Below are 25222 nucleotides of genomic sequence, written 5' to 3'. Positions count from 1 at the left end.
TGAGGTGATAAAATGCCTACGTGATGAGCTGAAGGGAGGGGAATGACCTGGGCCTTGTGATGTAGCGTTAGGCTACCACTGACCTTCTGACCATCAGTCAGAAGGAGGATCATCTGTTTCTGGTTCCTCTTGATTGCAGGTAACTGAAACCATGGAGAGGAAAACTGCGGATGGGGGCTGGTGGGACTACTGTGTAGACCAATCTGAGGACACAGAAATTCCTCTCCCCGTGTGGAGGTTTCTTGGGCTAAGAGGCTGAGTCTCCTCTGAGATCTGCCAGCCGTGGGAGGGCATCTTCTCATCCATCTGGTCAGCTTACTAGAGAGGGCCTGTAGTTGGGAGACAGTTTTAATTCGAAGGTGAAGTACAAGGAATACTTTGTGGGCGTCTGAGCCACATTCTGCAATCAGCTTTATCCGTAAGAAAGCAGAGAAATTTGAATCTCTGCTTGTTCCTTACTCAAGAGGGGACCCAGCAGCATTACTCATGGACACAGACCCTCAGCCCCCACCCCACACCCCTTTGCTTGGCAGCGTGCTCGGCCCACAGTAAGCTCGCAATGATTGCCAACAGAGACATTATTACTATTAGCTTTCTGCTGAGATCTGTGCATCTTATGCCCTTCTGTGCAGCTCACCATGGCTGCTTTCTCCAAGCCCCAAATTCCAGATGGGAAAATGTCTTTCTGCAGGGGGGTAATTGGCACCAGAAATGCCCTCGCTCTGCTGGCGAGACCAGGCCTCTATGCCCAAGTGTGGCCTTACCTTTACACATTCAACAGCAAGTCGATCACATAAATTCTTTTTGTGGTTTTTTACGGGCCACCAAAATTCCCAAATTATTTTAGGGACCAAAATAGGGTGCCAACGGGGCACCTGGGTGGCTCGGCTGGTTGGGTGTCTGACTTCAGCTCAGGTCATGATCTCCCCATTTCATGGGTTCGAGCCCCACGTCAGGGTCTGTGCTGACAACTCGGAGCCTGGAGCCTGCTTCAGATTCTGTGTCTCCCTCTCTCTCTCTCTCTGCCTCTACCACGCTGGTGCCCTGTCTCTCTCAAAAGTAAAAAAAAAAAAAAAAAAAAAAAAAAAAACCAAAACATTAAAAAAATTAAAAAAAAAAAAAAAAAAAAAAAACCAGGGTGCCAACTTTAAATTTTTCCATTAAGGATACATTTTTTTTTTTTTTTTTTTTTTTAGTTATCCATCCGCTATCATCATTTCATTTTATTTAAAAAAATTTTTAATGTTTTTATTTATTTTTGAGAGAGACAGAGCACAAGTGGGGGTGGGGGTGGACAGAGAGAGAGCGAGACACAGAATCCCAAGCAGGCTCCAGGTTCTGAGCTGTCAGCACAGAGCCCAACTGGGGCTTGAACTCATGAACCATGAGATCATGACCTGAGCCGAAGTCAGACACTTAATCCACTGAGCTCCCCAGGCACCCCTCATCATTTCATTAAAAAAAAAAATAGATTGTATCTTTTCAAGCAGTTTTAGGTTCACAGAAGAATTCAGCAGAACTTCCAGCGAGTTCTCACATACCCCCTGTCACTGTGCATACCTCCCCCACCCCCATCAACATCCTTCTCCCGAGTGACACATGTGTTAAGACCTATGAAACTCCTAGGCACATCATTATCACCCTAAGTCTACGGATTGCTAGGGTTCACTCTTGGTGTTGGGCATTCTGTAGTTTTTGACAAATGTAAAAGGACATGTATCTACCACTACAATATCTCACAGAATAGTTTTACTGCCCTAACAATACTCTGTGCTTGTCCATTCATCCCTTATTCATTTCATTAAAAAAAAAAAAAAGCATTTAGGAAATTGAAAATTGGATAGATATTTCAAAATAGAAATTTTTACCCCCTTGGACTGGTGAAACTAGTCTGAGGTGCGGTGGAACCACAGCTGAATAAGAAAATCACAACAGTTGGGGGCGCCAGGGGGACTCAGTCGGTTAAGCGTCTCTCGATTTCAGCTCAGGTCACGGTTTGTGAGATTGAGCCCTGCATCAGGCTCTGTGCTGGGTGTGGAGCCTGCTTGGGATTCTTTCTCCGTCTCTGTCTCTAAAAAAAGAAAAGGAAAGGAAAAGGAAAGAAAAAATACAATCACCACAGCATTCATAGACAAGAACTCCAAAACTCAAGTAGCCTCTGTACCCATTTTACAGGTGAGGAAACTGAAGCTCAGAGAGGTGGAGGCAGTTGCCAAGGACTGAAAGATAAGTATCTTCACTCCAAAGACCAGGTGCTCATCTGCCATACCCAGCGTCTTCTAAAAGAGCTTCCAAACTAGTAGCTTTGAGGTAGAAGGAGGGTGTCCCCACAGCCTCAGGTGACTGCTGTCTTCCAACCTGTGCCTGCTCTTCCCACCCCTCCCTCCACGTGCACATGCGTATTTGTCCTCTCTTCAGGCAAATTCTGCGAAGCCTTTTGTTATAAGCAAAGTTTAATTCTGCCCCTTCTCAGGACTAGTGTTATACTTTGTAGTTATTTGTATTTATCTATTTATTATACGAGAACTACAGGACTCACCCTTAAGTCACAGCAGAAGATGTTTTAAATTAGGACACCTACTCCAGAAACCTAAATTTCCCCCCAAATAAATCCCACAGTATCAACAAGTTGGCAAAGTCTCCAGAAGCCTTGGAGGGGGAAGACTGGGCACTCAGGGTGTGGTCTTCTTGCTTTTGACCTCAGGCCTCATTTGACAACTTGCAGGTCCCCAAAATGTTTCATTCCTGACATTAGTCAGAGAGCCCAAACAAGGTCTTGAGTGTATAGACTTTTTTTTTTTTAAAGAATTTTTTTTTTCAACGTTTATTTATTTTTGGGACAGAGACAGACAGAGCATGAACGGGGGAGGGGCAGAGAGAGAGGGAGACACAGAATCGGAAACAGGCTCCAGGCTCTGAGCCATCAGCCCAGAGCCTGACGCGAGGCTCGAACTCCCGGACCGCGAGATCGTGACCTGGCTGAAGTCGGACGCTTAACCGACTGCGCCACCCAGGCGCCCCTTGAGTGTATAGACTTTTATCTTCATTCTACTTTAAATAGTTTCCTTCTGGGGGGGTGGGGGTGGGGGAGGGAAGGGCAGTGTGTGTGGAAAGGGTGGGGGTGCCTGTTCTTCTGAATTGCCACCAAGTGACCTAGGGACTGGGGAAGCTCTACACGAACACTGGGTTCGGCCCCAGATATCCCATTCATACACGTCCCCGTCTCAATACTCCCACAGTCATGTTGGACAGCCCAACAAAAATGGAGTCTGCCATTACCGGGCTGTTGAGGAAGGTCATCAAAAAGACGTGACTGTCGACCGCCCCATGAGCTGGCCCCCGGGCACTCAGAGGTTCCTCATCCCCTCCCCTGTCCTTGGAATGTGGGCTCTCCTTCCTTTCCCGCTCCGAAGGGCTCCTCCAAGGACACAGTCTTGAGATAGCGATGTGGTGTGAAGAACACCAAAATGGTTTATGTGACTGAACCAGTTAGAGGCCTCTTAAGATTTGGCAGGCGAGCGCAGGAATCCATTAGTCGTGCTGCCGCCCAAGACAAGCCTCACATGTAAGTTCCCTTTACTTAATAGAAATGCCAGCTGTCAACCTGGAGTGGCCTGCCTCTTGCTTCGGTCTCTCCCTGCCCTCCAAGTACAGGGTTTCAGATTACTCCAGGGAAGCTTCCAGGAGGGTTATGAACCCATACTTGCCGTGTGGTCTCAAGCGAATCCCTTCACTTTTCTGAGCCTCTGTCTTCTCTACAGATGAGAATAAGGCAGCCGGACCAAGTATGAACAGTGTGAACGAGGAGCCCAGAAGGAACCGCTTAGCAGCCCTCTTCCAATGGCTCTCTCTCTCCAGTGGTCAGGTGGATGTCTGGCCCTCCCTTCCCGCCCATGAGACTCAAAGAAGGATAGTCAAGGATGTTTGTGTTTTCTATTCTCATTTCTAAGGCCTCAAAGACCCGCGTTTAGGGACCCTGTTCTAGGGTATTCTCTACTAGTAGTATTTTCTCTACTCTCCACCCTCTCCCAACCTGCCTTTTGTCTTGGAAATCAACCTCTATGGACGATAGCCAGGGCCACTCCCCCTCCCCCCCCCCCTTCTAGCTTTGATTGGGTTTGGCCAATGGGAGGCACTGTTAGAGGACTAGAAGAGAAAGAGGTAGTAGAGGTGAGACTCTCCGGGTGCCTCACTGCTCTCCCCCACACTTCCCTGTGTTCCTGGCAGTGGTGGCATTTTGCAATTACAGCTGTGGTTGGGTGGCCCCTCTTCCTTGACCCCAGCTCCCACAGGTTTTCCTCACAAAGTTCCTTCACCTTATCTCCCCCAGTGGTGGGGCACTAAAAAGATTTCTTGCTGTTGTTAGTCACAAAGGACCTCACAGCTCTTGTCAGTTCCCTTCACCCACCTCTGTAGACAGTCCTTCCATTAATGAACCCTTCGAATGTGCTTTCTCTTTCCTGCCGTACCTAAACGACATAGAATCTTATACCCCTCTCTCCACTTTCAGAATTGGTATTCTAACCAGCCCTGGCTATTGAAAAGTTCATCTGTAAGACCAAGAGGTGAGTCTTGAAGGGACAAAGCAAAGGTCCCTTGGCTGCTAGGCAGTTGCCTTCTAGCTAGCTGCACACACCCTTTCTCATGCTCGGTGCAAATGAGTGAGTGGGAAGTCATCTAATGGTCTGCTACCGGGTGACATGTTTTACCGAACACAATCCTGTTGCTCACCATAATTATCTATATTTGTATATAAGCTGCATTCCTCTGACCATCTGTCTTATTTTGGTTGACAGACTCCCAAATTCCCTCTCTTTTATTCATGCATAATACATGAATGATTCACAAGTGGGAAAGTCAACAGGGCTCCTTCTACCTCAGTCTCCTCATCTGTATAAATGGGATAATAATACTATCGACCTCATAGAATTGGTGTGAGGATTAAATGAGTAACGTCCTTAAGTGTTTAGAACAGCAGGTGCAAAGTATTATCTAATACTATTATTATACTCTCTCATCTGGTTCCTTTGGCTCACTTTCCTACAGCTTGTATGTAGGAAGGGGAGCAGGGGACCTGGGTAGGAATTCCTAAGTCCCCCCACTTTCAGTGTTTTCCTCCTCTTTCCCCTCCCCCCTCCATACCCCACTCCTGAGTAGAACTCCTTCTTTGCCATCTTTTTTATCCCAGGAAGCTTCTGGAAGGGCAGCCAGGACAAGTTGATTCTTATGTTTTCTGCTGTCAATTCTAGACCAGTGGTTTTCAGACGGTGGTCCGGAGAGCCCCAGGGCTCCCAAGAAGCCCCACAGACCACAGAAAGTGGTTATCACTCTAGGTCACACCCTTTAGCTTGCTTTTTTATCTGTTCAAGTTTCCTTTCAAGATTCTGTTTGAACACAGGCTTCCAAGACGTGAAAAAGTTGAAATCCCTATTCTGAGATATTGAAGCCCTAGATATGACAGCTCTCACTCCTAACTTCTTTGGCCCCATTGCCAAGCAACGTTCTCTACTTCATTCAAATAGTTTGGGTTCTTTTCCATTTCTGATGCTCTGAAACAGATACGTGAACAAGCAAATCTTTGTGTATTCATCTGCGGTGTCTCTCACAGGTGCTCAGCATGTTCAGCAGACATTGTCTCCTTAATTCTCAGGCCTCTGGGGGAAGATAACTACAGCACTGTTTAACAATAGACACACTTAAAGGCACTTGCCTTTTACTGGCACCCAATCCAACCACTGGAATACTTCCAACCCCAGGAATCAAAAGACTATTAGGACTCTATCCTGATGACCCTGGGCCACAACTGGTCCTAATGGCTGCTCGGAGTGAGGGAAGTGGGGTAGCAAAAGCTGTTCAGGGACCGGCAGGCAGGGAGGAGCGCTTAGCATCTGGAATTGGCTGTGGGAGTTTGGGGAGGTACTAACACTCCAAGCGGTCAACATATAATTTCTTTATGCAGTTCAAGACTCTGGGCATTGAGACTATGAATACAGGAAAGGAGCAAAAGCCCTAACATCCAGATCTCTGCCTGGAATGCTTTTATCCCAGATTGCCACAAGGTCCCTCTCATACTTCATTTGGCTCAAATGTTACCTCATTAAGACTATCTTAAGACTGGGGCAAGAGGTGCCTGGGTGGCTCAGTTAAGCTTCCAACTTCAGCTCAGCTCATGATCTCACAGCTCGTGAGTTCAAGCCCTGCATAGGGCTCTCTACTGTCAGTGTGGAGCTGGCTTTGGATCCTCTGTCTCCCCCTCTCTCTGCCCCACTCTCACTGTCAAAAATAAGTAAACATAAAAAAAAAAAAAAAAAAAAAAGACTGGGACAAGAAAAGCCCCTACCTGGGTTCTGAGCTCTCTGGCCCACTTCTTTTTCTTTCTTTCTTTTTAAATGTTTATTTATTTTTCAGAGAGAGAGAGACAGAGACAGAGACAGAGCAAAAGCAGGGGAGGGGCAGAGAAAGAGACAGAAACACAGAATCTGAAGCAGGCTCCAGGCTCTGAGCTGTCAGCACAGAGCCTGATGCAGGGCTCAAACCCACAAGCCAGGAGATCATGACGTGAGCTGAAGTCTGACACTCAACCAACTGAGCCACCCAGGCACCCCTCTCTGGCCTCCTCTAACCACACGCCTTTCCACAGAGCAAGAAGTCCATGCGCCATGGGGATGTGCCCACCCAAAGCTTCTGCTCGTCACCCCTTCTTAGACAATATTGTGCGTACCTGAGACCCTAGAATTCTTTGTCCCAATAGCACAAGGCCAGCTTCTAGAGACTGTGTTGGCCTTTCCGTCCTTTGGAGGAGCCAAGGAACAGCTATTTGTAGGAGGTGTGGATGTGCAGACCCAGATATGATAGTGTGGGTACATGGCCCCTTGAAGTATGGGACAGAGCTGGAGTGCAAAGAGTAGGAGGAGGAAGAGTAGGAGGAAGATCGAGGGCCAGGGACTGGTTACCACCTAAGCCACCCCATTCTAGTGCACATCTTGGAGGAGTCCAAGAATTCTAAACTTAAATTTGGCCTTCCAGATTATGATGAAGGTATACTTGTCACAATGAAAGGATATGAATTTTACATACCAGTTTGACTTGGTTTGTACTTTTTCAGTACATACACATACGTTATGTGGGCCTCCATTTGTGCCGTTGACCATGGCCCTGTAAATATTATGGGTAGGCCCATCCCCGACCACGCTGTCTAAAATAAAGTAGCACTTCCTCTGTCACTCTATTTCTACCCTAGTTCTTCATACATTTGTCACCATCACATCTACATTTACTTGTGTATCATCTCTCTATCCCTATCCTCACTAGAATGTAAGCCCATGACTGCAGAATCTCAGTTTTGTTTACTGTCTTATTCTTAGTACCTAGAGCAGTGTCTGGCACAAAGAAACCACTCAATAAATGTTAAATGAATAATGAGTCCAGTCCCAGATGGCTCACAGATGAGTGAGCTAGCCCACAAACACAAAGGAAAAAGATGATGTGTGACAACCCTCCCAGGAGCTCTCTCTCCCTGTAAAATAACTCAGTCTAGGGGCTACAAATGTGACCAGGGAAATAAATTAACCATTAACACCTTAGTACACACAGACACAAAATTAGAGGGTTACTTTTGAGAGGGACACTTGAGTACAGAGGGCTTCTAGTAGGCTGGGGAATTAGATATGGGGGTCCACTGGAGGAATCCCCTCATGACCTTACCAGGGTGGCCAGACCTGTGTGCTGAGGATACACTGATTCCACCGCAATGGCCACGCCAATCCAGCCCAGCTTAGTGTGGAGAGGGGGCTTCTCATCCATGATTAGAAAGCCCTCAAATACGGTTTCCCTTGGATGGTCACAGACCTCAGGGGTGTAGGCACATCTCATCCTTGTGGGGTCATGATGATCACAGACTCAGAGACCTCCCTCTTCTCTCTCACCTGCTTCTAACTCATATGTCTTATTGCATGGAGGGATCCCCAGAACTTTCTTGGTACAGCGTAAATCGATCCAATCTATTCCAATTTACTCCTTTTCCGTTAGATACGAGGCTCGTGAGAAGCCAAATGACCTCCTCGAGTCCCCAACAGCGACCGGAACACCGGTCGGGGCCTCTGCAGGGCAAACGCCCCTCTCATGGAGGGCTGGAGTGGGGGGCTCCAGGGCCGGGGTTGCGCTCCCCGCCCCCTGCCGCCGAACACTCTAGCGCTGACTCCGAGGCCTCGGCGGACCACGGGGCGGGGAAAGAGGCGGGGCCGGGCCGAGGGGGCGGGGCCCCGTGGCTCCTCCCCCCGACGGACGCCGGAGGAGCGGCGGAGCGGCCGGGCGCCGACTCGTCCGAAACTGGTGCGCAGTGGTGGGCGCCGCCTCGGAGGATGGGCTGGTGCGGCCGCCGCTCAGGGCCGCCGCCGTCGCTGCTGGTGCTGCTGCTGGCGGTGGCCGGCGCCGGCGCGGCCCCGCGCTCCGCGCTCTACTCGTCCTCCGACCCGCTGACGCTGCTGCAGGCGGATACGGTACGCGGCGCCGTGCTGGGCTCCCGCAGCGCCTGGGCCGTGGAGTTCTTCGCCTCCTGGTGCGGCCACTGCATCGCCTTCGCCCCGACGTGGAAGGCGCTGGCCAACGACGTCAAAGGTGAGAGGCGGGCCGGAGGGCCTCTCGCGCCATCCCCCACCCCGGCCGACCCCCTCCACCTGTCGGGCCGAGAGCCTCTCCCACCGCCCCATCGCCTCGCCCACCTCTTTCTCTCGGCCGCTTTGCACTTCTCCCTGGTTTCCAGCCCTCGACTCCATTTTTGGCTCCCGCGCCTCCTCTCTCCCCTTGGCAGGTGTGCCAAGCTTCTCTCCCCTCCCGGCCGCCTGGGCCCTCGCACCTGCTCTGCTTTTCTGCCCGTCTTCTACCGGCTTACTGCTCCCATCCCTGCGCCGGGGTCCTTTGTTCCTCCGATTGCTAGGCTGACACCTTACCGCCTCTTCTACACTCGCCTGTGGCAGTCCCCTTCCTCTCGCCCAGGGACCCGTCTCACCTTCCTACGGAGTTCTTCCGCTGCTGTGGGATCGGTACTAAGGACAAAAGGAACTGACATTCCGTCTGCCGCCCCAACAACCCCTTGGCTAGTTGACCCAGCTGCTACTTAGACTTCTTTTTTTAGCTCTACTTTGGAGACAGGGTTTTCCTGCCTGGGTTCCAGGCCTCTCCTGACCTGCTGCCTCCAGTTAATTAGCTTCTGGGCCACATCCTTCTCTCTCTTCCCCTTGGCCATGAATCCTTCCACACCCTTTTGCTTTAACCAAAGGAACCCAGAGGCCCCACTGAAGACAGCCTCTCCGTATGTGTTTGGCCCTTGCTCCACATTCTTGTTCTCTGGCCTGACCATATTTCCTTGATTCTAAGAGTCCCTCAATTGTGATACACACCATTCATTTACTGACAGCCTGAGGGGTGAGAGATAACAAGACCACTAAATGTAGAGATTTAAAGGTGTACTCTGTTGCAGAAATGGTAAATTTTTTAAAAACTTAAGACTAGAACTGAAAAAATATGGTCATAATAGTAACTAATATGTACTGAGTGCTTACTGTATGTCTGACACCTCCCTGGGTAAGTACATTACATGCACTATCTCGATTTCCTTTCCACAGTTTAAAGATCTCTGCGGGTTCACACGTCTGCCTCACCCAGGTAGTAGGTGTTTGGTGGGTGGGGTGATAGTGATTGGCTTCTGATTTGCTGCCTCCGAATGGAGCTACTTCCTGATTGTGGTGCTAGGGCCCTCGCAGGGCCCCGGACTGGAAATGGTCACTGACTGAGGGCATCTTGGGGAATAGGCCTCTTTCTAGAAAGAGAACTGGAACCGTTGTTTCCTCGTTGTGCTGTTGGCATTTCTTGATAAACTCAGCCATTCGTGGCGGAACAGTGCATTTGTAGGTGTTGGTTTTCAAACCGAGGCCACCACTCACCTTGAGCAGCTTGCGTAGTGGCGACTGAAGTGGCGAGCTGGAAAGATGCGTGCACCTGTTAGCCACATGGTCCCAGAATGTTATTTTTGACAAAACCGATAAACTGTTTTACCTCCAGTGTATATGTAGACGCGTGTCTGCATGCCTCTCTGGTCCCATCACCGGAATGAGCCATTTCTCAGCAGCTCTTCACACTGTTTCGGTGATGTCAACACATCTGGTCAGGGCAGGAGGGAGGAAGAAGAATGTTGAACATGCAGCCGGAACACCTCAGGGGACGTTGAGGGCCTGAAAATCAGAAAAATTCCCAGATCAGTTTCCATCTTGAGGCCGTGAGAGGTCTTTAATGGCTGCAGATGAACCCAGCGTAGAAGAGTCTTCTATCTTAAGAACGTTGGAGGGAAGGGTTAGCTTCCAGCTGACTCATATGTTTGGCCTCTTGCGACCCAGGGTTTTCCAATGAACTGCATAGTCAGACACTGACCCAGCTTACTCCTGGATGAGGGTTGCCACTTCCAAAAGGGGTCTTTCCCTAGTGCACAGAGGGACAGCCTCCCCCTAAAAAACACCAATCATAACTTAATCTGAGGAAGGAAAATGAAAGCCTCGAAGTCTGAGGAGATGAATCAGTCAGTGGGAAGTGGGAAATTGAGGTGGGAACCGGAGGTCTCTCATGAGCCACGGGGATGGGTCAGCCCCCTTAACAAGATCCTGTGGGAGGATAGCAGTGGCCGAATCTGGTGTCAGCCTGCAGTGATAGAGAATGCCCCTACTCCAGTCCAAGGGGGAGGCCCTGCTGGGAAGCCAGGGCTATTCTCACATCACCTCTGTATTCCCGAGGTTCCTTGAGAAAATGGTTGTGGGCCAGCAGAAGGCTCAGACACCATCATGGGCCTGTGGGAGTGTGGCCCCTGCCTTCTGCCAATGGGATGAGTATCTGGGGTAGAAGCAGTGAGAGTGTGGAAGGCCATGGGGGGAGAGAAAAAATTTGCAACCCGGCCCAGCTGGCCTCAGGCATTTCATCTGACTGGCTCAGGCTCATTTGTTCAGTGACTTGTAGGATAGGTTCTCTGGGGCAGTCATTGCCACGGACTAGCACACTGGCTTCGAAAGATCTGGCTCATCCCTTTCTATTCAGGAGCAGCTCTTATTGTGTCACCATATGTTTGGGAAATTGATTGCATTCATTTTAAGTCTTCATTACTCTTCACTGGCTAATCAATGAGTAAATATTTGTTGAGTGACCTCTGTGTGCAAAGCATTGTTTACATTGCAGTTTGGGTTTGGGAAGTGAGCTACACACAGCAGGAGAATTGGCCACAGTAAGAAGCTGTGTTTGAAAAGGGACAAAGGAGTGGCTCAGCCATTTCTTGTAGGAATTAAGGGAAGGGGGAAGTCACAGGAGGCTAGTCTGGTCACCAAAGGCCATCGTTTAAGCAGTTTACGCACTTGCCTTATGCCAGGCACTTTGCTAAGGGCCACTATTACATATAATCTTTATGAGAAAATATTGGAGCAGTCGATTGTATTTTGTTTTTAACAGATTAAGTAACTTGCCCAAGATAGTACAGATGCTGGAGGAGGTTCGTGAGCCCATCTCTCTCTCTCTCTCGAGCCCAGGCAGGTGGAGAAGTGGGTGAAGGAGGGAGGGTACAGGTGGGAAAATGGCCTCTGCAAAGCCATGGAGATGACATTTATAAGGCATGGATGTTTGAATGACGCTGAACAGCATTGGTTTGCCTCTTTTTTTTTTTTTTTCCCCATGGTGTAGATCACCTCTCTTACTTGTACGCCTGTGATGCCTTAGTGCAGAGTCTGGCACAGGGTAGGAGCCTGCTGAACACTCATCCCGGCCGATGGCATGAGCCTCACGGGATTCCAAGTGAGAATGTAGTGACTGGGCCTTCTGCTGGTGCTGTGGCTCTTCTGGACTTAGACCTGGAGTGTCAGCCAGGTGTGAGGACTAGGGAAGGCATTTGGTCTATCCCATGACCTCACTGCCCAGAAGTCTGCAACAAGGAGGCAGGGGTGTGGTGGAGACAGCATGGCACTGGCTAACTCCTTGTCAGGAGGACTCCTGGAGAGTTGGATGGGGGTCCAGTTCTGACCACTCGACTTGACTGGCTCTTGGTGGTTTGGGTGGGTCTGGCCTCTGCCTTAATAGTGGCTTGCTTAACACGCAAAGAACTAAGGCCATTTTTCTTGGTGAGAGTTTGCCATTAAGCACTTGAACAGCTGTTGGAGCTGGAAAGGAGAGGAGAGACCATCCACCCTGGCCCCCATTTGACCCGGGAGGCCCAGAAAGAAAACATGTGCAGCTCTTGGTGCTTTGGCCACTTATAGCCATAATCAAGACATGTGACTCTGGGTCCATGCCCCTTCCTGGACTGGTGATTGGGGGTGGGGATACTGCCTAGCACTCCAGAAGAAGCCCATGACCCCCCTCACTATGGGTGTCTCTTCACTCACCACCTCAGAGACCATAGCTGTCCTAGTTATGCTTGTGTCCCCATCCTTCCCTTCTACATTTGCTCATTTACTCTGTTAATAGAGAAATTACTTCGCCAGGGCAGTAATTGCACTAGGAAACTTTTTTCTCCCCAGGAGCGGGGCTGGTCTGATAACTGCTAATGTTAGGTGTTAGGCCTGCAGATTGCAGTGTTTAAGTCACCTGACACTTTAAAAAGCCTCCCTCGCCCAGTTCTCTTCCTCTTTGACAGGAGTGCACTTTACTTAAATGCAGCTTTGCATTACCAGTGGAGCACCCAGATAACAGCACCCTGTTCCTTGGACTGTTACTAGAATGATGAGTGTTATCAAACCAGATCTTTATATGTCATTATGGCTCATTAAGGTATTGACATTGATATTCCTGAGAAACCTTCCTTAGCTGACACTCTCGGCACCTGACTGGCCTCAGCCTACCCCTCCACTTCCCCCTGTGGCTGAAGAGGCTCAGGTTCCATTTCATGGGGGGAAAGAGAATCAAGGTATAAAGAGAAGGAGTCAAAGGCCTGCTCAGGAGCAAGGGGCTGAGAACTCCCAGGCATCACCTTTCCCCCCTGTCTCCACTACTAACACCCCCCTCCACCCCACTCCCTGGGTTTTCTGGTTGCCAAGCCAACAGAGCAGCTCTCTGTTCTGTCTTGGGCCCTCTGGAGACCAGAAGAGAAGCTCAAATCCTGGGTTCAGATCCCAGATCTACCATTGATTCATGTGTGCCTTGGGCACAGTTCTCTGATCTTTGTCTCACAGTGGTAGTTGCACATTAACTAGATAAATTAGGCACACAATGATCTCTTCATAAACTCTGTACATGTGATATCATCATCTAAGAGGAGAGTCTATGAAAGCGACTGAATGTTTGAGTTAAAGAATTTATGCTATTTGAAGACAGCATTGTGTTTACGTTCTCTCAAGGTTGTGATCAGAGCCAAGAGCAAAAACAGAAGGGTAATATCCTGACCCTGGTGAGGTGGAAAGGGAAGGGAAGTGGGTTTGAGTCGGGTAGCCTTTGGACAACTTGGAGGCCTCAGTTGCTTGCCTCATTTGTAAAGTGGGGGGAGTGATGCCCCCCTCCAGTGGCCGTGGTGGAGACAGGGTGTGTCGTAGGCGCTCACTGAGCACCAGCTTTCTGTTCTCTCCCCTCCCTGTCCCTTCAGTCTTCGGGTCCCAGGGGCAGTGGACACTGACTCTGGCCCAATGGATGGTGGCTTGTACTCTTGGAGAAGAGGGGAGCCGTTGAGGCCTTCAGTGCTTGGTCACCCTGCCAGGTGACTTTGTGAGACCCCCGCCAGGGGCCCTCACTGGTGGAAGGACACGGAAGTGCTTCTCTTTCATGTTCTTGTCTAATTGGCTTACTCCTTTGGGAGTAGCCAAGTCTCCCCACACAAGGTGAGCAGAGCCTGAGATGCAGAACAGAAGGCGCCAAGCCTTGAGTGTGCCAGACGGCCACAGGAGGCGACCTGTGCTTCCCACTCTCCCTGGGACTCCCTTGGGCAAGGAAGGAGCCATAGGAGGGAGGCCTGGGGTGCTCTCGTCTGGGCTCCAGGACAAAACCCTGTACCTGGGCAGCTCTGCTCTCCTTCACAGGCGGCTGGCTTTAAGCTCGCCCCCTGCCTGGGCCTGCTAGACTGAGGCAGAGAGCAGAGAGCAGTGGTTCCGGCCCTGGAGCCGCTGAGAGCCAGGGCTGATCCCGCAATGCCGTGTAATGCTGTCAGTGCTCACTGAGGACAATGGGGAAGCTGGGCAGTGAGGTTGCACACATGAAGAAGCACTTGGGGCGGACAGGCTTGTGACTGTCACGGAGACACGAGCAGGGCCCTGAGCTTATTGCTCACACAGGCCCCTGTCAGCTGACTGATAGGCTTCCACTCAATTTCTGCCCTTCCGCCGAAGCCTGTGCTTGGTCCCCGGGGCTGGTCTCCCGTGTGTCCAAATCCCGTTAGAGCTCTGCGCCATGTGGCAGGCACCAGTCCATCGCCACCTCACGGCTGTGTGGCCTCACGTGTGTGTGTATCTTGCCCTCCAGCCGAAGCAGCCTCAGTGTAACGTGGAACCTTAGCAGGGGGACCCGACCTGGAACCAGAGCTCAGGGGCCTGCCTGGTAGAGAAGTTTGTTTGCTGTTTCACAGATCCTGGGCTATGGCCCAGAATGGGGCCATTATTTTCTCTGCCGGTGAGTTTGAGCGGAGGGGGGACTTGCAGCCTGGGGCCTGTTGAAGGAGCAGGGTGCCCAGGCAGCTTGAGAGCTGTTAACCTTTCCAGACTCTGGCCTCAGGCTTCTTTTCCTGCGGTTCCTGGACTCCAGGTGCCTTTCCCTCCCTCCCCTGGGTTTCCTGCCTCCCTGTCCGGCGGGGGAGCTGGTCCTCACCACCCCGTGTGCCGCCCATGCAAGCCAAGCTGGGCCGACAGCCAGGACCCCTGGCCGCAGAAGCCTTCACTCAGCGTCCACTGGGGAATTCTAAAGCTCCTGAGGCATGTTCTTCGCCCTTCTGGAATGGATGCTCTCTAGAGGGCAGCAGGGACAGAGGCAGTGCCAGGGCTTGGTCGCAGGGCGTTCAAGATCATCTCACATTTTTTGTCATCCCCCGCAGCCTCTGTGCCCCTCCCCCACCGCAGAAAACGGAGGAACACAGATACCATTACAGGACAGTGTTGCCTGTGCTGTTTAACCATGTCCTAAGTACGGGCCAAGTGCAGGATAACCAGACTATTTCAGAGACCCCTCCTGGGGAAGGGGTGACCTTTTCTCATGAGAGCCTTAGGGGCAGGTACTCTGGGCGTTGGTGAGGGTGGAATGTTGCACTTTGGGGGTAAGCAGGCGGAGGTCCCGGTCCCTCTTACTTCACCTGATTTCTTTGCTTCCCCTTGCAGACTGGAGGCCAGCACTGAATCTCGCCGCGCTGGACTGTGCTGAGGAGACCAACAGCGAAGTCTGCAGAGACTTCAACATCCCTGGCTTCCCGACCGTGAGGGTGCGTGACAGGGAGGGGAGAGAGGGCATGGCACTGGCGGTGCATGTTGCCCACTGCTGCCCCGTGCTGCCCTGGCATCTGAGCTCCTTGGTGGCCTCTGATGCCTCTGGCCTCGATCCGCTTAAGTCGTGGCCTCTGGAGCACTGTTCCTGTGCTTGATGAGACACCTGTCGTAGAGGCGGAAAGGGATGTGAATCGGGAGGTTCGTTTCCTCTGGCCAGTTCTTCCCTTTATAAGGAGGGGAGGGGCCGATTTCAGCTGCTCTGATTTGAGGCTGTGAGGTAGTTATTGCCTAGGCTGGTGAGAACCCTCAGCCCCAGGGATCCTCTTTCCAATTCCTCTCCCTCCCGACCTCCCAGCCTTAGAGGTCTGATCCAACACTGTAAAACCCGATTCAGGCTCTGACCCACCCATGGGCAGGATCAGACTCGGGGCCTGATGATCCTCTAGAAAATACCAGCAAGCTTCATCCTCATCAGGCACGTGCCTTGAGACAAGTAGCTCAGAAGTGACCTGCCCGGGTAGCCTCACCCCCTGGTCAAATGCTGATGCCTCTGGCAGCAGGGGTCCCCATCATGGGAGCCATCACACCCAGCACATGAGGGCTCTGTCACCCCAGCTCTGGCTGAAAGTAGCGTGAGCTCTCCAGTGAGGCCTTGCCTGGCAACCTGCCCACTGTGGGGCAGCAGCAGCTTAATTAACATCTGAACAACTTCCAAGGCTCTCAAGTAGGAGGTTCTGGAAAGCCCAGAACAGCAAGGTTGTGCCGTTATACTTAGTGCCCAGGGCTCAGCCCCGGCTGTAATCCAATTAGTTTGCTTCCAATTTAAAGAATCAGAATCTCTCTCCCTACCTCCAGCTATAAATAGTAAGCCTCCTTCTACCAGAATGGCATCTAGAAAAGCATTTCTTCTATAACCACTAAGAATAATCAGGAAAGGCCTCTGAAGGTTAAAATGCTAAGCATTGTCCTTAGAACAAGATATCTGAACACAGGGGCCTCAAGTTGCAGGCCGACCCACCAGCCATATCTCAGCCTAATGATTCCAAGAGAATTTGTCTGGAAAACAAGGCTCCGGACTCCAGCAAGAATGTCCAGCTCGACCTCCATGTGACCTTTCTGTTCCTCACACCCATTGGAATCCTGCTAGGTTCAGGGTTTCCACAGCCCCAGCGAGCTCCCTCCTACACTCTTGTTACCATTTGGGGTCAGGCCTAAACCCCAGGTGTAGCTGAGGCTAGGCCTGTCTGGGGAACAGCGTGGTGAGCCAACACCTCCTGCCATATCATTTAGAGGTGGCAGTAAAGAGATTGCCTGTCAGTCATCCCTTTCAAGTTAAAGACCTCCCTGGCAGGGCCACTGCTTTATCCTTGTCCTGAAATATGTAACTGAAAATACTCAGAATTACTGTACAGGGATCTCTGTTCCTTTTGCTGAGCCAGGGTAAGCAGCCCAGTGTGGAAAGCTGTGGGAAGACCACCGTGGCTGGAAGAGTCCTCATTCACAGGCTGACACTTCTGTCAGTGAATACTGGCCACAGGGGTCCAGCCCCTGCTCAGCCCCTGGGAAAGGGATTGGCATCGGTGCCAGGGCCGCGTCAGGACGTCCTGGCAGGGTTCTGTGGGACCTGGCACCTGGGGCTTTGTGTTTCTGCCCGGGAGAGGCTGGGGCTCAGTGGGTGTGAGGGAGGCGGCTCAGGCAGTCGGGAGGTCCCCCATAGCTCCCAGCGCCTGGCCTGCCTGTGTCACGCAGCACACGCAGCCCAAATACCTCAAGAGATTAATCATCTCCTGCACCGCCCAGCTGGCTGTGGGAGGGGAGCTGGGAGAGAAGGCCCCACGCTGGTCGTCTTGACCTTTCCCAGCCTTCACACGGGCAGTGCCTGGCTGGCCCTGGCAGTTCAGTTTCAGCAGGGAGAGACACTCAGTGTCCTGTCGTCGGGACTCTGGCCCTGGGCGGGGGCAGGTGGTTCTAGCTTCCGATGGGTCTCTGCTCTAAGGCACTGGCTTTCAAACCTTTTTACTGTAACCTACAGTAAGATATATACATTTTCCAGTGACATCCAGAAGTTGATTTGTATGTGATCACTAAAACAAAAGTTTCATAAAACAGTATTTATTCTTCCTAAATGCAGTGCATGCTACTATTTTTGTTCCATTTATTATTTTTTTTAACTCCTAGCTGTGATTCGCTAAACTGATGTTCCATCTTACTACTACGCTGCTTCAAAGTTTTGGAAAATTCCAGATCTCCAGAAATTCTAGCCCATTCAGAGTCTGGTGTGCCTGTGGGCATCGTGTCTGGACTCCCTAGAGAGCAGAGCAGAGGCTAGAGGTCAGCCTGGCTGCCAGCAGGCCAGAGAGATAGCCCTGATGCCCTGTCTGCTGCCCCCCCTGGGGCTGGACCTGTCCACACTCCTGCCTCTAGGCCTGTGAGAACTCCTGTCGCACAGGGCAAGGGAGAGTGTTGCTGGTGTGATGGAGGCAGACCCACACAAGAGTCTGGCCACCCCCAGTTACATGTATCATTGTCCCTTTCTTCTGCCTCCTACCCCTTTTGTCACCATTAGCAAACAGCTTCCACTAGCCCAGCCTGTGTAGCAAACATCTGGCCCTGCAGGGCCAGCTGGCTGTGTCAGGTGCCCGTCAGACTGGAGCTGGAGCCCAGCTGGAAGAAAACAAAGGTGTGGGGGAGGGAGGGACTAGTTGGCAACAGGTTCTGGCTGGCACTTGGAGACCTAGAGGCTGGATCTAGTGGGGAGGGGCTCTGCCACGGGCCACAGTAGTGCTGTCAGGGGATATTCCATCAGGACCCCTTGTAGCCAGAGGCCCAGCTGGGGCAAGATTACAGAGAGCATCAGCATTGGGGTGGAAGAGGACGGAAGTCTCCCCTTTGCAAGATTCTGAGGAGATACTTCACGTGGGTTCAGATCCTGGTTCCACTGCTTACTATCTATGACTCAGAAAGTTGTTTAACCGTGCCTCAGCAACAGGCCTCATTTTCCTTGTCTGTAAAAACTGGGATGCTAATATCTCCACCTAATAGGACTGTGGCCGAGCGTGAAGTGAGGTCTTACACGTGAGAGTGCCACAGCATAGTGGAGTATCACGTGGAGTTCAGTAAATGTTACTCGGCTTCCTTCCCATTGTCCGGCCTCCTTCCTAAATCATCCCGTGGAGCTCACGATGGCTCCTCTGTGGGCGCTGCATTTAAGGCAGTCCTTCCATCAGCAGCCCTTGAGTGAATGTTTGCCGGGCGCACTGCGCTGTGCTCACCATTGTGGGGGAGACACAGAGAGCTCAGCAGCTAGGTAGTGGGCAGTGAACGCCAGAGGAATCGTCTGGGCTCCCTGAGCCCTCTCCCTAACACATCAGAGAGGTTTCACAGAAGAACGGGACTTCCACTTGGTATTGAAGGACGTGCGGGCTTTGGCTGGGAGAAGAGGAATGTGGGCAGAGGAGGAGGTAAGAGCAGAGGCCCTGTGTGGGCAGAACCGTGTGACATGTTGAGAAGACTGGTCTGGCTGGAGCAGAGGCTCCTGGGCAGGGCTGAGGCACGGTGGTGGGGCCCAGGAATGGCAGGTCCCTGAGTTCAAGGCTGGGAGTGTGGACAGCCTGTAGGGGCACAGAGGCTGGGCTGTTACCTTATGTGGCACTTGCAAGAGGGTGGGGTGTCAGGGAGGGGGACTCCTGGCTCTCTCAGGAAGAAGGATATGAGTCCCCAGTCAGCAGTCACCTGCTCTCTTGTGGCCCCCTCCACAGTCAGGCCCCAACATAGCAATGGTTAGGCATATGGATCCTCCTGGGACCACCGTAAGATATTTGGAGACCGGGTCATTTTCCTTGAAACTTGCCTTAAAAGCTTGGATCCAATGTTATCGATGGTCACCACTGGAAAGTGTGCTTTCCATTCCGCCTTATTTGACCCCTAGAAAGGCAGTTACTCTTGATATTCGTGTTGCTTCTTGACAGATGGGTAAAGACCCACCTGCTGCCCCTTGGTCTCCTGCCTTTGGGGAGATGTGGAGGTCTTCCAGGGGCGCAGAGTTGGGGAAGGGTCCTGCGTGAAGTGGCGGGAGGAAAGGGACCGGGTGCCGACTGCTCCTGGAAAAAAGAAAACTCACTGCTGACATCTTAATTACCTGTTTCCAAGAGTTGTGGTGGTTTCCCTTGGGGAGGGCACACGCCTCCTCCAACAGCTGACTTAAGAAGGATGCATTTTAATAGGAGGACAAAAATGTGCCCTGACTAGATTTTAATATGATTTTCACATGAGCATCTAAGATGATCAAAGGCCAGAGGTTCTCTGCTCAGCTGAACAGATGCCTTCTGGGAACTTCCATGTTCTCACCGTGCGGCTTGCAGAGGTGCCAGAGTACAGTCCTCTACAGTCCAGAGAAAGTTCAGTTTCAGGCCTGTCATAGCTGAAGTGTAGGGAAAGGGGACAGCGGGGGTAGGTTGGGGTCAGGTCCTAGAAGGCCTCGGACCCAGTGAGTTTAGCCATTATTCGTTGGTAGTGGGGAGTCAGGGGAGAGATTTGCGGGAGAATGACATGATCAGACCGGAACTGTGCCACTAAGCAAAGGGGCAACGAGGAACAGAGTTGGAGAATGCAAAAATTGAGTGGATGAAAATGTCTGAGCTCACAGAGGGACAGGTGACAACTGTTGCATTAGGCCAGGAAATAGGTGGTAAGCCCTGGTCTGGACAAGGGCAACTGGCCCAGACGACTGGTGAAGAATCACAAAGGTCACATTCACGGAACTTGTCCACTGACTGGCTGATGGGGTTAGGGGGAGGACGAGGTGCTGGTCTGGATAATGGGGGGAGAAGGATGAGCATGGGGTGAAATAAGCAACATAAATGGAGAAACAAGTTGGGGGAGGGGTGACTTAGAGAGTTGGGGGAGGGGTAGCACCTGGGTGGAGGGCACCAGGAGGAAACGGAAGTCTAGGACAGGTGAGGACCTGGACAGAGGGTTCAGATTGCAAATCATTTAGACCAAGTAGATGACATTGGCAAGGGAGGCAAACAGTAGGCTTATTCACTCATTCATTTGCTCCTTTGTCCAAAAGCATGGATTAACCTCCTTGTTTTTGACGATGCCTCCCAGGGCTTTTTATAAAAAAAATTTTTTTTAATGTTTGTTTATTTTTGAGGGACAGGGTGTGAGCAGGCAAGGGGCAGAGAGAGAGGGAGACACAGAATCTGAAGCAGGCTCCAGGCTCTGCGCTGTCAGCACAGAGCCCGATGCGGGGCTCGAACTCACAAACCATGAGATCATGACCTGAGCTGAAGTCGGACGCTTAACAGACTGAGCCACCCAGGTGCCCCTTTCCCAGGGCTATTTATTTATTTATTTATTTATATTATTATTTTTTTTTTTAATTTTTTTTTTCAACGTTTATTTATTTTTGGGACAGAGAGAGACAGAGCATGAACGGGGGAGGGGCAGAGAGAGAGGGAGACACAGAATCGGAAACAGGCTCCAGGCTCTGAGCCATCAGCCCAGAGCCTGACGCGGGGCTCGAACTCCCGGACCGCGAGATCGTGACCTGGCTGAAGTCGGATGCTCAACCGACTGCGCCACCCAGGCGCCCCTCCCAGGGCTTTTTAAGCAGAAGAGTGTCAAGAGCTGATGCATGGCTGGAGACTGGGTACAGGAGATGGTGGGGGCAGGGGACACGAGAGGAGTCCAGGGCGAGGCTAGGACAAGGGTGAAGGGAAGGCTGTGAAAGTGGCGAAGAAGGCCTGGTCGGTGTCAGGCAAACCAAGGGAGATGGCAATGTGAAGGCCAACGAGGAGAATGTCAGGAATATATGGTACAAAAAAATGGCAAAACCTGGCCATGGGGGCAAAGCAGACGCTGCAGAGGAAGCAAGGAGGCGCCGGAGAGGTCATTGGATTGGCCAAAGGGGTCAGCTGAGCAGTGGGGCCACAGGCCACAGGCCACAGCATGGGAGTGAAGTGAGGGGGCAGCCGGAGAGGGAGAGCGGACCCTGCTTTGGGAAATTTGGCAGTGCTAGGAAAACGGGAAATGCAGTAACTGGAGGAGGAAGGAGGGCATCTCTCTATTCTCATCCCACTTCCCTTCCTGCCCTTTTTTAAAAGAAAAATTAGGAGGATTGGAGGCTATTTGTAGGCTTAGGGAAGTTGCTGGCAGAAAAGGGGAAAGAGATGAATTGATCGGAAAAAGTTCCTAAGAGCATGAAGTTGGGAGCTGGAGCCCCAGTGGCGACATTGTTCTGGAAGGTAGATGGGCATCTGAGGACAGAAGGGAAGGCTGTGTAGTAGCACAGGGGCACGTGGAGGGACGTGGGAGGTCTTCCTGGGGGTGTGTCTTGGGTCCCTGCATTCCCCTGGGTCAGTCTTGCTGGGGCTCCTGTCTCACTCCCTGCTGCCCATGGCCGGGGCCTTTAGAAGGCTCCGCTGGGGTCCAGGGAGAGTGCCTTTTGATGGAGGTAACATGCCAGCCCCTTTTAATAAAGCACCTGCTCAGACCTGGGTGACCTGGTGGTTGATGAAGACAAGTTGCCACGCTGCTTCTCATGACTGAAAATAACACCCGTAAAAGTGACGGTCCATAAATGCCTTAACATGCTTTCTCTACTCGATCCCATCGCAATTCAGGAACTTTGTGATTGTTCTTACAAGTGTTAGGATAACGTATAATTTCACTCAGAATTTGTTCAATAACTGCAAAGAACATTATCATACATATATGTGGCAGGGCGCCTGGGTGGCCCAGTCGGTTAAGCGCCCAACTTTGGCTCAGGTCATGATCTCACATTTCATGAGTTCAAGCCCCGCATCAGGCCCTGTGCTGACAGCTCAGAGCCTGGAGCCTGCTTCGGATTCTCTGTCTCCCTCTCTGTCTTCCTTTTCCCCACTCACAGTCTGTCTCTCTGTCTGTCTGTCTCTCTCTCTCAAAAATAAACATTTAAAAATGAAAAATAAAAAAAATATATGTGGCGTGTATCTGTGGATGGTTTTCACCTAGAATAAAAGTTCATATTAATGGTCTAGAAAGAAAGAGGATAAAGCAGTTAGCAGGAGTTAGGAGCCAGGTGAGGTCAGAGGGAACAGGAGAAGGTTGTAGATGGGAAGAGGTGGGTGGCTTCTTTGCATCTTTGTGGTTCCTCGTGTGGGAGGGTGGGCAGGTGGCCTGTTAGTTTTCCGCCTACAAATGGCTGGAATAAACAAATGCTAGCTGGTCAGTGTTTCCTAGTGTTTAAGAGGTGGAACAAGGGAAGGGGACGGTAATAATCATGCAGTTAACATTTATTGGTTCCTTACTGTATGCATCAGACACAAGCACTTAGATATGTTATCTTTGACTCCTCACAGCAAATCTTCAAGGTGGATGGTGTCATTTCATCTTAAAGATGAGAAGGGAGAGGGGGGCTAATGGATCGCCCAAGGTCACACAGCAAGAGTAGCAGAATCCAGGTCTGGTAGACCGCAGGGCCCGTACTCAACCACCAGCTTGGAATAAGGTCGGATGGCCGTACTGTTGCAGGCAGAGGCCCAAAGGAAGCTACAGGTGGCCCCGGAGGACCTCAGGAAGAGGCCTCTTCCTGGCCAGCAGACTCTCTCACAGGCCTTTAGGTAGCTGTCTGTCTGTCAAGACAACTGAACTTTGTTCCCTCCTGAGCCCGGGAGAGCACAGGCCAGAGCCCTGCCAGCGGTCTTGCCACTTACACAGAGGCCCACATCCTGAGGAATTGTCCTCTGTTGTCTCTGTCCTCTTGTCCAAGGAGGTCATTCTCACTGCACACTGAGGCTGGAGTGTCATTCGCGTAAATGGGAAAAGAGGACGAAGCGGTGAATTAAATTGGCCTGTCTGTAACAAGACTTGTTTCTTCAGGGGCTTGGGCCCACCCTTCAACAGGACCTGAACTGGAGACCCCTCCCCTCGTGGAGTATCTGCTGTGCCAGGCTGGGAGTTCTCAGTGGACAGACAGACACCAGCCTCTAAGGACAGACTGCCTCAGAGGGTCGCTTACATTTTCTGGGGGAAGTATGACGTGACTTTGTTTTCTCGGTTGGGTTTGCCTCATCCTTTCATCCATGCAGCAGATATTTTCCAGTCACGGTGTGCTGAGTGCCGGTGCTTAGGGAGACCGTCTGCCTCTAGTACTGTGCGTCCCTGGGTGCATCAGAGCTGTGGGGGTAGGGATTGGGTACGGAGACGGGGAAGACAGGAATCCGTGTCCAGCCCCAGGGGCAGAAACCGTCTTGTTCTCCTTTACAGATGAGGAAACTGAGGCTCACAGAAGTTAAGTAATTTTCCCAAATTAACCCCCTTGAGTAAGTAGAGGGTCTTAGACACGGATCCATCTGGCACCGCTGTTGTGGTCTTAGCTCCGTGTGTTACTGACTCTCGCCTGTGTGTTTGCTTCCAGTTCTTTAAGGCCTTCACCAAGAACGGCTCAGGAACAGCACTGCCAGGTAGGTGTCCTGGGTCCAGTTGTCCATGGTCTTTCTCTTTTTCTTTCCGCTGGGTTTCTACTGAGGTGAGGAGAGCCCGGCAGGGTCTCCGGCGTGAAGAGTTTCCCAGGTGAAAGTGGAGTTTGTGTTTTCTTGTGTGGCCTTCCCAGCCAGCCTGGAAGATGCCTTCAGGGAAAGGAGGCTGAAGAAACCCTTCTGGTTTGGCTCGTTCAGGGTCCTGGGAAGAGGGGAGGGTCACAGTGTATCCAGGCTAACTCTTCCTGTCAAAATGGGGTTGGCATCCAGAGGGACAGACCAGCTAGCCTCCGGGGAAAACCCTCATGGGTCCCAGGTCTGAAGGACTCTTTCCTGTCCCCTAAGAGATGGGTCTCCTTGCATAACTTAGGGCCACAGAAGAAGACCCCACCCCCACTGCTAAGGACTGAGCCATGCTCTGTTTCTCTCAGAACTAGCCTGTGCCCTGGGCCCTTTGTTTCAGTGAAGCCGACAAGGGTGCTGGGATTCATTCTCCTTCCCTCCTCATGCCCCCCCCCCCAAAATGTCTGTCTTCATCCAGTGGCTGGTGCTGATGTGGAGACGCTGCGGAAGAGGCTCATCGACGCCCTCGAGTCCCATAGTGACACGTGGCCCCCTGCCTGCCCCCCACTGGAGCCTGCCAGGTATTCAGGGTGGAGCAGATTTGGTGCAGCGTGGGCCAGGATCACAGGCCTGGGAGCAAGAGGGTAGTGGGGACAGCTGGGCAGGGGAAATGAAGGCCTGTGTCTTTGGGGCACACACCTCTGTAGGCTAGAGCCACTCTGGAGCAGCTGGTAGAAGGTACCCTGTTGCTGGAGTCCTCCCCGAGCAGCCCTGGCTTCGTGGGGCTGACAGGTGCAAAGGCCTGTCTTGCCGGGCAGAAAGGAAGAGATGGGCAGGGGTTCTCCAGGTCATACCTGCTGCTGCTTTTCATAACCTGTCCTCGTGATCTTTTCACATGATCTAACCTGGAGGGGGCACCGAGAGAGTGGGCGGGGGGAGGAAGAAGATAGGCTCAGAGGAAAAGGGAACCCTTCCTGTAAAAGGAAAGTGGTTGTCTTTCTGAGCAGCAGCTGTGACTGGTGGGTGGGGCGTGTGACTGTTGTGCCACAGAGCATCAGGCATGGTGGCTGGTGGCCCTTATCTGCCTGCCAGGCAGGCTTCCAGGATTGTCTGTTCTAGGAGAGGCAGGTACACAGTGTATTGCTTTAGCTCTCCCACAGAGGGTAAATTGAGGACACTGGGTCCCGCCCTCCCAGATAAGCTCTTGAGACCGGATAGTGCCCACCTCAGGGACTCCTGCCAAGAAGGAACAAATCCAAATACCAGCAGGTACTG

General features: G+C 51.7%; 1 protein-coding gene across 1 annotated transcript in view; it reads left to right on the top strand.

Moving 5' to 3' along the window:
- Positions 1-8051: 8051 nt before the first annotated feature.
- Positions 8052-25222, top strand: part of QSOX1 (quiescin sulfhydryl oxidase 1) — a 35290-nt gene continuing 18119 nt past the window's right edge. Inside the window, exons 1-4 of the mRNA XM_030302303.1 lie at positions 8052-8616; positions 15318-15418; positions 23824-23869; positions 24426-24528. Of these exons, the coding sequence (XP_030158163.1) occupies positions 8052-8616; positions 15318-15418; positions 23824-23869; positions 24426-24528 (815 nt within the window). The remainder of the gene's footprint in view (positions 8617-15317; positions 15419-23823; positions 23870-24425; positions 24529-25222) is intronic.

Source organism: Lynx canadensis, chromosome F1 (genome assembly GCF_007474595.2).
Source record: "Lynx canadensis isolate LIC74 chromosome F1, mLynCan4.pri.v2, whole genome shotgun sequence".
In the NCBI taxonomy this organism is placed as follows: domain Eukaryota; kingdom Metazoa; phylum Chordata; class Mammalia; order Carnivora; family Felidae; genus Lynx; species Lynx canadensis.
The sequence above is the reverse complement of the archived record's forward strand: the minus strand, read 5'-3'. Positions and strand labels throughout refer to the sequence as shown.